This window comes from Harpia harpyja, chromosome 1 (assembly GCF_026419915.1).
Source record: "Harpia harpyja isolate bHarHar1 chromosome 1, bHarHar1 primary haplotype, whole genome shotgun sequence".
Lineage (NCBI taxonomy): Eukaryota > Metazoa > Chordata > Aves > Accipitriformes > Accipitridae > Harpia > Harpia harpyja.
The window spans coordinates 60,609,866-60,624,961 of record NC_068940.1 but is presented as its reverse complement, the minus strand read 5'-3'; the positions used below and the strand labels follow the sequence as shown (position 1 = coordinate 60,624,961).

Here is a 15,096-nt window from a genome sequence, read left to right as displayed (position 1 = left end):
TTATTGATATGGTAAGTATCAAAGTAGCTAAAGAACAAGTTAAATGTATTCATACTTGCATATCACTTCTGAGGATCACAACTAAGATGCCAAAATAACCAGACCGGCATTAGTTAAAAGAACAAAAATATGTAATTTCAAACTCTTACAAAGCAAACTTCCTCACTTTCTATATTCTCACACCAGCTTTTCAGCTCACCATGTGTCTTTTTCACAGGTTGTGATCCTTTGAAAATCTGAAGGCCTCCACTGACTTCTTACAGCTCAATATACTTGAATAGCTCTTCTTATGAGACAGATTTCAGCCCGGAAACGTCTCAGGTAAGCATGTCTTGAACAGGAATAAGAACAAAACTGGTGGACCCTTTCAAAAGAAAAATCATACCAAAGAAGTTCCAAAATTATACAGTAAATAAACTTTATTTCATCTCAGCTCTTGTCAGATTAGTGCTGTCAACAGTCACAGATCAGCATATGATACAGTTACGTATTAACTATTTACAATTTACAGTAACATACTATTTCTCCAGAAAATGTAAGTACAAAAGCTGGGAGTAAACAAATGAGGTACTGCAATTTGGGTTTATTGTAGGCAAAAGCATATAGAAGTGACCTTTAGCAAACAATCATAAGATAAATCAGGAGAGAGTAGTCATCAAGAGTACCTAGTTCATCAGGAAAATCACCTCAACCGCTACCCATCCAAAAATGTATTGCACAATTCATTCAAAAATAAAAAAATAAATAGAAGAAACAAACCATTTATTTCAACTCTTAAAAAGCACCCAGTAAAGCCTGTATAGAGATACAGTAGTGGGCAATTCCCTCCTAGGATTAAGTCTTTTCTCTTCTTTAAAAAAATAACCTTTAACACAAAATAGAAGACAGTGTTCAATAGAAGAGAAAAAAAAGACTCATCACCAGATAACCCCTGATTAGCGTTTCTTGTCAAGGCAGTTTTAACTATATTCATGGTCCAAAGGTGGTGCTGAGTTTTGGTTCTTGCTGTTCCGTTTTTGACCTTGAATAATAGCTTTTCTTCTTGTCCCTTCTCAAGGGACAACAGAGATATGAACATATTTCTAAGCAGCAGTGTCATGAGACATTCTCATCACAATTTCTTCATGATGGTCGTAGCCATGACTAGAAAAATGAAAAGTTAGAACAAATGTTACTTTATTGAAAGCAACTTAGAAGCACTTAATATTAAAATAATAATGACATTGTTTATTGATAGGAATAGGAGATGGAAGGTTTTCAGATAAGTCAAACTGCCAAATTATTAACTGATTTCAAGCAAGTAATTCCATTCCAGTATCTGCAAAACAGTTGAGAAACTGTGATGAAAATGAAATAACCTGTAGCAAACCAGTCAGGAGTCCCACTGGAAATAGATAGTCTACCACATCGTTGCAGCTTAATCCAATGAAAAACAAAGTTGTCCTCTCTGCATAAGGCCTATCATCAAAATTGAAATTATGAAGTAAAATTCTGGGGCCAGCAAAAAGCCTCTTCAACCAGGAAAATATTTACTGCTTCCACAATGAAGGCAGCATCATATTAATTTCTACCTTTCATACATGTAAGAATATTATCCCATTTGCTGGCTATCTACTGAGTAAAGTCACAAAAATACTTGAGATAAAGTAAGAAACTACAATCCAATAATGAGGTCTGAACAGTTTCCACACATATTAGCTTAAGTTATGAAAGTATAACAGGTGATCGCTGACATAAGGGTCAAAAATCAAGCCCTTCTGTGATAAGTTTCAAATGCAGCTGAGAACGCCTGCACTTTTCCCACCAGCATTACAGACAGCATAATGAGAATTTAAGTTTCAAACGTGCTTTCTGCAATAGTGTTGTAAATAGCTTTGTCCTATCATTACCAACGATTCAATTATTTTCAACAGAGGGCTAGAAAAAACAGTTGCTGATTTTGTCAAGAAGTGATCAAGGCTAGGAGGCAAACAGTCCAAACTCTATTGTGTTTTAAGTGCAATAAAGTGCATCCGCTATTGTATTCAAAGGTTTAAAAGAACACAAAATAAAGTGGAAACCATGACTGTTTGCTAAGATGAATAGATTTTTTTCCTTTGAAACAGATATTATTTTGTATTGAAGGCTGTATTTGCATGACTACAAGAGAGAAAGATAGCCTGTCAACTGCATTGTGATAACTGGCAGTGGAAACAGCCTAAGTTAATCCATTTTGCTCCGGCGGTGGTGCAGGCCAAGCACTGCATTTCAGCTGACAGATAGCGATTGCTTCACATGCAGTGAATCAATTCCTGGCAACTGTGCAAAGCTTTTCAGTTGCAAAGGAGGAAGAGGAAAGTTGGGCTGACCACATCCTGTAGAATTCACCTGAAGAGTTTATTAAATATCATACACCACTAATGACTCAAATTATAATCTTATCAGGCAGCACAGAAAGTTTTACCTGTGTACTTCCATATCCTCCTCCTCTCTCAACCGCTATTGCTTGTGCGTTGCTTGTTTAGCTTGGCTAGTCTGATGCAACCTGCATCTTTAGGCCCAAATCAGCTGTTGCTTTTCTGTAACACTACAATTAATGTTGCAGATTCATAATGAAAGCAGCTTAATAAAACCTGAAAAAAGGCACAATAAACTGAGAGCATAAAGCTCCCCAAATTGTTCTCCCTAATCTGCGTGCTCTAGCTTGTCTTGATACCAAGCCAAAGCTCCAATTCAGAAAGGTACTAATGTTTAAATGGAATCATATCCTAATTCCTCTACAGAGAATATATCATCAACCTTTTTTAAAATAATCCATTCTCATATTTGTAAGATGTCATAATTCAAGCAGTATAGCGTCTCCCATGAATCTGACTTATTTGCTGATTCAAAAAAAGCTCAGAAAGTGAATAAAGACAAAACAAAGCCAAGTGCAATAAAATTCAATATTACATGTTAATTGATTTAAAATCTGATTAGTTTTTTTCTACAACTGAGATTTTTGTAGCTCAATCAACATTTGAAGTTATACTTGTAACTCAAAAAGATTGGGTTTTAATCATTATTTACCATTTTCAAACTTAGCTTTGTAAAGCAAAACACAATCAAGAGTAGAACAAAGTTTATTACATACATATAGAACAAAAAATTTGTATTTTTTTTAACAAACAAAAGCAGGCAAGAAAAATAAGCAGAAGAATGATTTATCTCATACTACACATTTCATTTTTAAATAAAAACAAGTATGTATTAGGCTTCACTCACCCACATGCTAACTAAGCACAGACTGATGGGATATTCAGAAGATACCACTGCGAGGTGAGGCAAACTACAAAGCCAGGAAGAAAACAGCTTATTGGACTACTTTGTTAATAGTGTAGATAAGAACTCTGTGGTCATCTACTGCTTACAGATGAGATTGCTGCAGTTAGATTACAATAGCTATGTAGTAAAAGCTAGATTAGTGAAGGAGATACATTCATCTAGCATATGTTTATAGACCTAGGAGTTGGTTAAAAGTTCTCAGAAACCTCTTAAATATATGCCCGCTAAGAGGGTAAATAATTACTTACAGCTACTTAGTACTACACACACTTATTCTTTTCCAGTGGCACAGTTAATTAACAATTTACACATTAAAATTAGTTATAGATGTTTTGGCCATAAACTGAAATACAGAAACAACCAAGCTTTATGTTAAAAATGCACATTTGTGTAGTTCAGAACTTCACTGCTCATGAGATCTAAATACTGGATATTTTCAAATACCAGCATCACTCCAATATTAAGCGTGGAGAAACGCTACTGCCATGTTAGTAAATGTCAATAAATAAAAAACAAAATCCCAAGCATATTTCTTGACAGAATAATTTATGAAGACCCCTCCAACTTTTTTGTAGTTCTGTTTAGGACTAAAGACTCGCCCCCCAAAATAATTTGTGCTTCAGTAAACAAACTTAGTAACTTTGAAAGTGAAGAAAATTACTACATCCTCCATAATACGCCCTAATATTTGAGTTTCCATCAGATGTCTAATTTAATCTCTTTGTGGATTTGGAAAGGAGAAAAGGCATAGGCTAGATCTGAGCCAAGAAGGGACTGCTACGTGAAATCCAAGAAGTTTTTGATCAGGACGTGAAGCTCTTTGAATGACTGTATTCTTAATCAAAGCACTTGCAGCCTGCAAAAAGCTCACTGTATGTTCTAGCCAAAATTTAATAGCAGGGAGCTTTAATACCAAGGACCAAAACTTGTTGGATGAATTCAAGTTAAAGTTGTATTTAGTATCAGAAGTTGTGAATGTATGTTTTAGGAAGACCAGGTTTCAAGTATCAAAAACCTGAAGGTACTGCAAAATAAGGTCCACCTCTCTAACCTCACTTTTGGCCAAGACAGAACTCAAAATGTTTCTTAAATAGTGCTCTAGCTTGCTAAAGCAAAAAAAAAAAAAAAAAAAAAAAAAAAAAATGCAGCCAGCTTTCTACTTGAAGATCAGAGAGAAAGAGAGCATTAAGAGAAAATGTTTGGGCTGCATGATACTTATTGGAGCTGCAGTATTATCAGCATTTCTATCATTCTAAAAGTGTTTTAAATATTTAAGATTGCAAGACACTCTCAAACCTAAGTGTACAGGAAAATGTTGAAGTACTTAACATTTTCCTCAGATTTGATACTTCAAGCAGATGAAATGGTAGAATTTTTTTTTAAATTTGTTTCAATGTATCAACAGGACTTTAATTCAACTGAAATGTAAAAATGTTCAATTTTTTATTTCATTCTGTTTTTGCAAGTGCTAAATAAATATATATGCAAGGCCAGTGAGAGAAACAGATGCAATTCTTCCTCTCGCTTTAATTCCTAAATATTTTATTAAGCTGACCCACAAAGAGAGGGATCAGTGTGTTGACTCCAGATACAACGTAGAGAAATCTATTACTGTAGTTTTTATCTTAATAAAAAATACCTCCAATACACAGAATAGTAACAGTAATAGTAAATAAATGTTTATGCTCATATATCCTTCTTTTCTTTCAGCTCTGCTTCTCAAACCCAAATTCGCCTTTCTGGTAAATAGATCAGCTGGTAAATACCAAGCAACTGCCACATAACAATAAGTGCATTGAAACTGGGAAAAAAAAACAACCAAACAAAACCAAAGTGAAGTGTTTAGGACTCTTATTTTTGACCTGTCCTGACCCAGAGTGAATCTGACATTTTTTGATGGTTTTTCAGTACAAAAACACAGGCTCTTAAAAAAAAAAAACAAACCCAAAAACCCAAAAGCAAAACCCCAAACAAAACCCCAATCTTGTTAGGATACTCACTTAAGATAAAAACATACATATCCTCATTCAAACACACATATCCCAGTTGATTGAACTAATCAGTTTTCTACTTTACAAGCTAAATGGCTTGTTTTTGCCAGAAATTTTATCCCAGGACTGAAAAATGTCTCTCGACATATTTTTCATGAAAACTGGTATGACTCCACAGAAACTTCTGAATTTAAGAAACATGAATTTTCTGTCAATTACTTTTTTGATTAGAAAATTCATCTGCAGAATAGTAGTGATGACTGAACTTGCTTTGTTCTGTCGTACCCATAACTATCAGAAATCCAGCTTAACCGATGATGAGAAATACTAGTTAAGAAAATATGCTTGCTTTTTTTCCTCACTTCTGCTATAAACTCAAACCTACAGCTGGAATTTGACATTCCATTGAAGAAGAGGGAAGGAGGGAGAAAAGGAGTTTTCTTGAATGCAGACACAGGGAAAAGAAGACTTAAAAGAAAGTTTCTAATTCCTTATTCTTGCAACCTGATCTCTTGAATAAACTTGGTTTATTTATATAACTTACCAGTGGTCGAGCATCTTCTCGTTCTAGTATCTTCTGAGTCTGATCGGCTGGGAACTTCAGTACTGTTGTTATAACTTTGGCCATTGTCTAAAAAGAAATAGGTCATCTATAAGTAACTTCAAATGCACTAAAATGCTTTGTAATATTTTAAAATGCATTTCATTTAAGAATACTGGATACTATTTTTAGTAATCTCAATGGAAAACATAGTGAAATGAGTGAGATAAAATTACTTGTTTCACATCGTATATGCGTGACATGTTATGCGAATTATATGAAAACCACGAAGGGTCTTCATTTCACATTGTCACAAACTTCAGCTGCTGTAATACGATGTAAGCTCTATGGTATCTATGCTCAAATAATTGAGTCCATTAATAAGACAGCATACTGTTATTAATACTGCTCCTATCACATTTGATCTTAACGTGGCCTTTCTGAAAGGCACATTTCGGGTGAATGGCACCTTAGTCCTTATGGATTCAACTATATTCATGTCATCCAAATATTTTGTAAAGAAATGAAACACCGAGAAAGCGGATCCAAATGTCAGATGTGGAACTCCAGTTGTGTAAATATTTTTAGGGGGTATACAGTAACCCCATATTTAAATAGCAAATTGCTTTGACATCCTCAGACAGAAGATGTAAGAATAACAAAGCTCTGCAAAATAGGCAATGATTATTTCCATTTTATACACAGATGAGCAGGAAACTCCAAAAGGCACAAAACAAGGTCCAGGTGACTTTTACAAGAGAGGTCACAGTAAGAGGTGCAGTGCAGCTCAATCCAAAGGTGATTGCTACAAAAGCAATAACTGCTGCTCTTAAAGAATGTGGATGAGATAAGATTGCTGCTCTGAATGTCTACTGTTTATTACCAGTCTCACATGTGGAATGACAAAGGAGGCTGTAGCAACAAAGCAGCTGCAGGACAAAAGTGGCTGCAGCTAAAAGTGAGAGGTAAAGCTCTAATTTGCAACAATTGTTTCAGTATATAACTTAACTAAGGATAGAAATGAAAAGAAAGCAAAACAAACCAAGCCCTGTTGAACACTTTCAGCTGAAAAAGCTTAATATTAACAGTTCTATAATTAAGAAGTGTGTGCCTCTACTGCAGTTCTCAGATATACAAAGCAATGTGCTCAATGCCACAAACTAACATCACACTCTTCTCATTTCTTTTGCCAAAATCCTCATCACAGTTATTTAGGACCAAAAGATTAGAAAGCATTGAGCTTACAATCTATTCAAACTCATTGTAACAGTGCTATCAAGAAAGCCCTCTCTTAAATTTTCTACAGGACACAATGGCATAGCAAATTTTAAAGAAAAATCTACAAATGCTGCAAATACTCCATGAAAGCACAGATACTTATGTGCCAACTTTAACAGGGGCTGCCTAAAACCTTCTTTCCTGAAAATGTCCATTTTGTAATTTATCACTAGCAATGACTTGAAATTCTCCAAGTTTTTGAGGCCACTAGGGATATTTTGAAGCAGAATTATTCAACACTATTCACAGTTGCATAGTTATAAAACAAAGTTACAAGGATTGCAGAACTTAGAACAGTATGTTTAATACAGGCTTACCTTATCATTGTAACAGTCTATTCTACTATTAAAAACCCATAGTAACTCTAAGCGTGTGAGCGCAAGTACATATGTTCCTCTGTGTGCATCTCTACATCCACCTATACAAAGGCCCTGAGCTTTCGCAAACTTAATAGCTAGCTCTGCTATAAGAGATGATGGTTTGCATTCCCATTTCTTTCTATGAGGTTGATACATTTAAATATGTCATCTCTGAAAAAAAAATACTTTTACAATTATACCGATCAGTCCCCTCAATTCAAGAGCTGCTGGTCAAAGGCAGAACCTTCAAAATCAAAGTTTTACCCTTTGTTTTATACCCCTTGTTTTTCTGCAACGCACAAGAGCATGTCAAGGTGCCAGAAAAAGATCTGCATAAATTTACTATCTCTGACACATATGTATTCCACTACATTCTTCCATGCACCTAGTTATCAACACACATGTTTATTACATACATACAAAGCCCAGACTGATTTTCTGGCCTCAGAACAGACTCCACACAGCATAATGAATTTACAAGTAGAGCATCTAGGATTTCTGCAAGACTTAAGATTTAGTGTGCAGTACAGCTCGACAGTGCAACTGTTCACATGTCTGTAGAAAATATTTTATTTGACCTCATGGTGTATGCCATTTATTTCCAGGTTCAGATATTCTGAACAAAGTGCATGTTTAGAAAAAGCTGGCAATCTCATTTCATATATCCTGCCAAGGAAAAGGCAAAAAATAAAGCTGGACTGGAGGGCAAGACAGTAAAATCCCCCAGCGAAGACATGTGCACACCTTGGTCAAGCAGTTTACAAAGAATGTGACAGGTTACAGGTTACACATTATGACCATCATTCTTGACTCTTAGAAACTGAGCCACTATCAACCCTCAACACCTCTTATGTCTCTAGCACTATAACACAACTGATGTGTTCATTAATGTCTCTATTTAATACGATTCCAGGATCATTTACCAGGCTGCATAAATGGCAATTCATCCTAGATAGTTTGCACAGACTCTCTTGAGCTCCTTTCAATATAGAGAAAATAATGTCTATAGAGATCACCAATTCCACTGCTGAACCACCTTTGAGACATGGCATATGTATTTGCACTATAAAAAGAAACCTTGCACAGAGAAAGGCCACCAGAATGATCTTACAAGAGAAAATTAAAAAAGATTGCCTCATCTAGTCCAGGAAAACAAAAGCTGAGAGAAAAGTTATGTCTGTACCAAGGAGGTAAAACTCAATACAGATCTTAACTCAAGGACTGCTGGGGGAAAAAAAGCACTTGTTAATACTTTACTAACACACTTAGACTGTGTATTAAAAGATTTTATCAATCACATTGTCATTGCTCATGGGTTTCCAGTCAGTGTAGCAGGATGAAACCAGTTTTCAAGTAAATTTAAGATTATATGATACAATCCCTATGAGAGCAGACACTAAGCTCAGTGTCTTCCAGCAACACATCTAATGGTTGAAAGAAAACCAGCAGATGAAATCAGCTTGAAAGTACTTTCTGAAGCAAAAGCGAAGAGACTGAAGTGTCTTCATATTTAAATCAGTAAAAATGCTAGCCTTCATTCCATTTTAATTTTCCATTCGTAAATGCCAGTACAGCTACAATCTTGATCAGCTAATAGTAGACTAGACAGTACCAGAAATTCTTCCCATCTTGCAATACCTCAGAACATTTACCCTCAATTAAAAATTGCTAAGAAGTAATCAAATTAGTATGAAAACATAATAGAGAAGAATACAATCACGTTCAATTTTAAGAACTCTGTCTTCTCCCTTACCTATCTACATCTAACTTCCCAAAGCTAAGAATTGTAGTGCTTTGAAAATTATTTCTGCTGGTTGTTTGTTTAAATATATTTCCCCTTTCAATTGTATCAACTTTCAAACAATGCCTTCTGAAATTATTGTAGGAACCAGATATCTATCTTTTCTGATTTATTTTTTCTCCTTCCAAAATTAATCTTTTTTTTAGGAGCCAGTGTGCAGGCAATGTTGTAATGGTGTCTTCTGGTTAAATACAATGTAATCTCCGGGCAAATAAATACAAACACATACATACGTCTACAAACACATACATACATATAAATGCATACATACATAAATTTATTATATATATTTATTCATATAGCTTTTCAAAGCACTTGAAAGAGAGACCTAAAGTCAATTTACTTTAGCACTGATTGTTGTTTGTTGCTGTTACTGAAGATATCAGCTGCAAATTTTAGTACATCACTGTTAAAAAGGAAAAAAACCCTCACAACTTTATAATCCAAAGTTTTGAGGCATGTATAGTAATGTTTTGAAGATCCATAAGAAATAGCTTTCATGAGTAAAAAAGAGGTTTCAAATTAGGTTTTCTTGATACAAATTTGCTACGTGCATCAGCTATCTGCAATAGTCATCTGCAGCTGTCTCAAAACTTGTTTGAAGCTGAAACATTGCCGACATTTTTTAGTATTTTCACTTGCCTAAATCCCTCACCATTCAAAATCATAAAATACAGTAATATACGTATTTTTCTTTAACGATTTCAGTTGTTTGTTATTAAAGTAGGAGAGCCATCCAGTGAGCCACAGGCTTGTGAACAGAAGGTAACTAGTGATTCTGGGTTTTTTGGATCAGGGGTTTGTATTTTTAATAAAAAAGGAATTAATATCAAAGTGAAAAATGGGATAAAAAGAGAGAGAAAGAGGAATCCCATAAGGACAAGATGTCCTGCACAGACCAAGTTTTATTCTGCACAGAGCACAATAAGAACAAAGCTAATTAACATAGAAACCTACATAAAACCTCTTTGCTTAATAGTAGTCCAAGTTGAAAGCAGTGCAACAAAGAACAGAGGAACTCCAGGGAGAAGAAAAAAACAAACAGAAAAAATTCATCCACATATCATTTATCATCCAAGAAAAATGTGTGTTATGACATAGCTCTTTTGAACCCGGTCAATCTCCAAGCATCGGTATTGTTACAAGGTAGTAAAATTCCAGCTTAAGATTGATTTCACAAGCTTGCAGCATACAACAAGCAGCCTACTGTGCAGCTTTTCACTACTTTTAAGAGTAAATTAATACCATCTAGAGAAGGTATACAGATTTGGGAGCCCTAAAAAACATCTTTAAGCAACAACTAAAGAGATATTTCACTATCTTCAGACCACTAACAAACTATTATTTAATCCAACCATTACTTGTCATGTTTGTGTCAAGATGACATCAAAACAACACTTTTGCTAATATCATGCATACCAGCTTTCACAGTACATTAACCGTGACTGAAAACAGGACTTTCGCTAGGAAAACCATACCTACCTATAAAGATTTTTGTCCTCATAGGTACCTTGGTGAGACATGTGACAACCCCCATTCCCCCACCAGTCATCTTGGCATGCTGACAAAGTTTAAGGTATGGATCATGCCCCTTAAGAAAAAAAGACGTGAAAGCCTATCGAATCCTGTGTCAGTAATAAACAGCATGTAACAAATCACAAACACACAGTACTTCTTATCTACACAGCAAAGATGTTAAACTGTATTCTAACCTGAATCACATCACAATATACAACTTTCCGTACCTTTGTCTCACGACCCATCATATATTCAAACAGCACTTTCCTCAAGTATTCAAACTCAGTAGGCTCCCCAAAGAGGGAAACGTCAGTATGGTGAAGGTTTCCATCTGTGCAAACAAAAATAAGAGAATATTTACACTGACAGTCACTCATATGAATCTAAGTTTCACCAGTGGCATGAAATTGGACAAGAATAAATGCTGGAATCTGCACCTGGGATGGAGTAGTGCTGCTGGACACAAGCCTAAATTGGGAGAGGAGTGGCTGGAGAGCAGCCCTGCAGAAAGGGGTCTGGGGGTGCTGGTTGACAGGAGTCTCCACAGGAGTCAGCAGTGTGTGCCCTGGCAGCCAAGAGGGAAAACTGCATCCTGAGGTGCATCCAACACAGCATAACGCACCAGTCAAAAGGGGTGATTATCCAGCTGTATTTAGGGCTGATGCGGCCTCACTTTGTGTGCAGTTCTGAGCCCCACCATTTAAAAAAGGATGGGAAGACACTGGAACATGTCCCAAGGAGGGCAGCAAAGCTGGTGAAGGGGCTGGAAGGCATGTCCTCTGAGGAGCGGCCGAGGACTCGGGGTTTGTCCACTTTGAAGAGAAGGAGGCCGAGGGTGACCTCACTGCTCTCGACAGCTTCCTGAGGAGGGGACGTGGAGAGGGAGGTGCTGATCTCTTCTCCCTGGTACCCAGTGCCAGGATGTGTGGGAATGGCTCAAAGATGCGTCCGTCAGGGGAGATTTGGACTTGTCATGAGGAAATGTTTCTTTACCGAGAGGGTGGTCACACCCTGGAACAGGCTTCCTGGAGAGGCTGTTGATGCCCCACGCCTGTCAGTGTTGAAGAGGCGTTTGGACAACATCCTTAATACCATGCTTGGCCTTTTGATCAGCCCTGAAGTGGTCAGGCAGGTGGACAAGATGATCATTGTAGGGCCCTTCCAGCTGAACTATGCTATGCTATGCTTCTTCCTACCTCCTCCTTTCCCTACCAGTACATGCTGAGGAAATCTCTGATGACATTTCTACCCAGCCCTGCACTAGCAGAAGGCACTGAACACCCATAACCACGTCCCAGCCTAGGCATGGGCTCTGTCACGTTGTGGGGAGGAGGCATGTGCCTTCTGGTGGGGGTGAGAGCTGTGGATCGTCTCAAGATAAGTGGACCATCCGCACAAATCTGCACAAAGCAAGTGTGAAGTGCGGTTTTTGAAAGTCTTCTGTGTTCATCCAGTTTAGCTGGGTTTCCACAGGGTAGCAAGCCCCCACATCTCTGACACTAGTGAGGCTCAGAGATCAAGGCCTCAGTCTGAAGCAGGACATGCTCCTCAACTAAAGGGTTGCAAACCTTTTGGAGTTGAGCAATACCTGTTCATTACCCCTGGATTTTATTTTTGCTCCTTGGACTCATTTTTAGAAGTGTCTGACCTGTTTCCCGTGCAAAAACATGCTAAAACACATGAGCCTGAGAACAACAGTACTCCACCAGACAGAAGGTCCACCTGGCCCAAAACTCTGTCTCCAAGGTGGCCAACCACCACTGTCTAAAGGAGGGCATATGAGCCGTGCAAGTCTGCTTCTGTCAGGGTCCTGGGGGTGCTCATAGGCCTCAACGGCTGGGCCCGGACTCCCCTGGGACCCCCACCCTCCCCGTCTCCTGCCAAGGGCCCAGGGGACATGTCTCAGCTCAGCCTGGGGAAGGCAGAGAGCTGCTCTCCTGGAGGGAGCCCTCACACCGAGGTCAGAGCTTGTCATGCAGAACTCTGGGCACAACACAGCATAGCTGTTCTGTTCTGTTCCCTGCCATTCCCTGTGCTCACCATGAGTCGAGTAATGATGAGACTGTTATTTGCCTGAAACGCCAGGGGATTTTTCAGCTCCAAAACCACTTTCAAGGACACATATCACACAGGCTACAAGTGGAAACAGGATTTTATTTTATTTATTACTGTGTCAGCACAGGAGATCTTGTAAAGGAACTCTAATCACAAGAATTTACTAATGCCCAGACATGTAACACAAGAAAGATCCGTAAAAACTAGTATTTGTATTGCTAAGAATTTTAAAGAGTCATAAAATGTGTATTTAATTAGCCAAGACAAATGGTTAATTCCTCCCCACCCACTTTTGAGTGCCACTGCCTATACCACTCCCCCTGGGGATACAGAAAGCTTAAGAACTCTGATACAGAGCTCATTTAACTGTATGACATAAAACAAACATCAAACAAAATGCTGTGTGATTTGCTCATCTGAAATCACACACCAGCTCTATTGTAACAGACAAAACAAGGATAAGATGTCATAAAAACATTATACAGGTGTTAGAGACTAACATTTTAACAAATTGTCTAAACCAAAGCATATCTTTCAAACAAATGAAAAACTTCTTAGTGATGGAAACTGCGTACTTACCTCTGTACGGTGTTCCAACTGATGTGACGTACATATTCTTCTCATAGTTTTTCAGCCTATCTTCCAGTACGTGAATCTAAATAGAAAGCAGTCAAAAAGACAAATGGTGTTCACAAGTAGTTAAAATAAGCTTAATTGAAACAGTTTTAAGCTAGACATCACCTCCTTCTGTGAAAGCAAAATACATTTGCTTTTTAAGGAAGGAAAACATTAAAAACTGTGTTATAAAAAAACCTGTTCCTAAGCTACTTGAAGAAATGTGTGTATGTGTGTATATACACATAAGAATATCTATAGCAAATGTTACGCATATATATGTATATAAATACATATACACACGTTTTTTATACACATAAGCATACATAAAAAGAAAATATGACAAAAATTGTACTTAACATCAAAACAGTTTTAGTTTAGAAAAGATCTGTAATTTCATGACATGCATTGTTCTGTTTTTCACTGTGCAAATGTTCTCCTATCCTGTATCACAAGCATGTGGTATTTTCATTCTCAGGGGATAGAGGAGTACTTTGAAAAGTGCACAGATCTTCTGAGAGCAAGTATGAGTCAAAACTATTTTACATGCATATTATTTCCATAGTACCTGTGTGGAGATGTGCTACATTACCACTTGAAAAGAATAAACTTTTTAATACTGCAAACACAAAGTATCAAACAAGAACACTTTTTACTTGCTCAAACAGCACCCTTACCTGCTCTTTGAACTCCTGCTCTTTCAGCTTTGAATCATTGACTAGTGTTGTCTTCTGTGCAAGCTGTGCCTGAAAGAACACCCACATATGGAAATCATCAAGAAACTGCTGAAGATATATCATAGGTACCTTTTCAATAAACTTCTTTCTCCTTTTAACACACACACACACACACAAACTTATAAGCAGTATTTCTGCTTTCAAACTGCTGTGAAACAGAATTATCTAGAGAGCAAAAATCAATAAACTTTAAGACTTACCTGAAGTTCTGTTATTGTGACCTAGAACAACAACAACAAAAATTTTACATTAAAATGCATGAAAAATACTGAGCATATCAAGCACTGTACATGGCTAAAAAAAAAGTTCTGATACAGTGTGTTAACTGAGGATGATAAACATTGGAATGACCAAATCACACATATACTTATAAAGATAAGTAGTCCCATAAATAGAGTTTAACTTATTTGTATTGACAGTACATAAAGCTTATATTTAAATTCTCTCCTTTAATTCTGTAAGACAATTATCACAAATACTACTTCAAGAACCTAGTATTGCCAAATCTTTACAAAATGCCTACTGGAGATGAATGATAATTGAATGAGTATGAAGCACATGCCAGAAAACCCTAACTACTATTAATACTATTCACAATATTGTATCTTTTTCCTTAATTCTCCAAGTTGCATTTGGAAATGTGAACATTTATCTGAAAACAGCTTCAGCTTAGGAGCTTTATGAGCTCTACATCTTGCAAAGAGAGCAATGTTTATGAAGTACAGAAACAATTCTATGCTGAAATTTCTATCTTTCAATGTTCCAACCCTAAGGAAAATAATGCTTTAGTAGTCACAGGTATAACTCAAGGTTGTACGATCGTTTTAGCACCAAATAACCTGCGTGTGAAATTTCTTTTTTTTTTTTTTTTTTTTTAAGGTAACCTAAACCTTAACAC

The 15,096-nt window shown here is 36.9% G+C and overlaps 1 protein-coding gene across 7 annotated transcripts in view; it reads right to left on the bottom strand.

Annotated features, from left to right (window-relative positions):
* Positions 1 to 401: 401 nt before the first annotated feature.
* Positions 402 to 15,096, bottom strand: part of GOLGA4 (golgin A4) — a 69,921-nt gene continuing 55,226 nt past the window's right edge. For 5 of the 7 annotated variants that reach the window (XM_052796592.1, XM_052796602.1, XM_052796575.1 and 2 more), the window contains 7 exons: positions 14,399 to 14,419; positions 14,139 to 14,207; positions 13,426 to 13,501; positions 11,019 to 11,122; positions 5,839 to 5,925; positions 3,244 to 3,307; positions 402 to 1,143 (listed from right to left, as the gene is read on the bottom strand). In XM_052796592.1, coding sequence (XP_052652552.1) covers positions 3,278 to 3,307; positions 5,839 to 5,925; positions 11,019 to 11,122; positions 13,426 to 13,501; positions 14,139 to 14,207; positions 14,399 to 14,419 — 387 coding nt within the window. In that variant the 3' untranslated portion in view covers positions 402 to 1,143; positions 3,244 to 3,277. Of the gene's footprint in view, positions 1,144 to 3,243; positions 3,308 to 5,838; positions 5,926 to 11,018; positions 11,123 to 13,425; positions 13,502 to 14,138; positions 14,208 to 14,398; positions 14,420 to 15,096 lie in introns of those variants that run through there. The other 2 variants (XM_052796584.1, XM_052796612.1) reach the window with 2 other exon arrangements.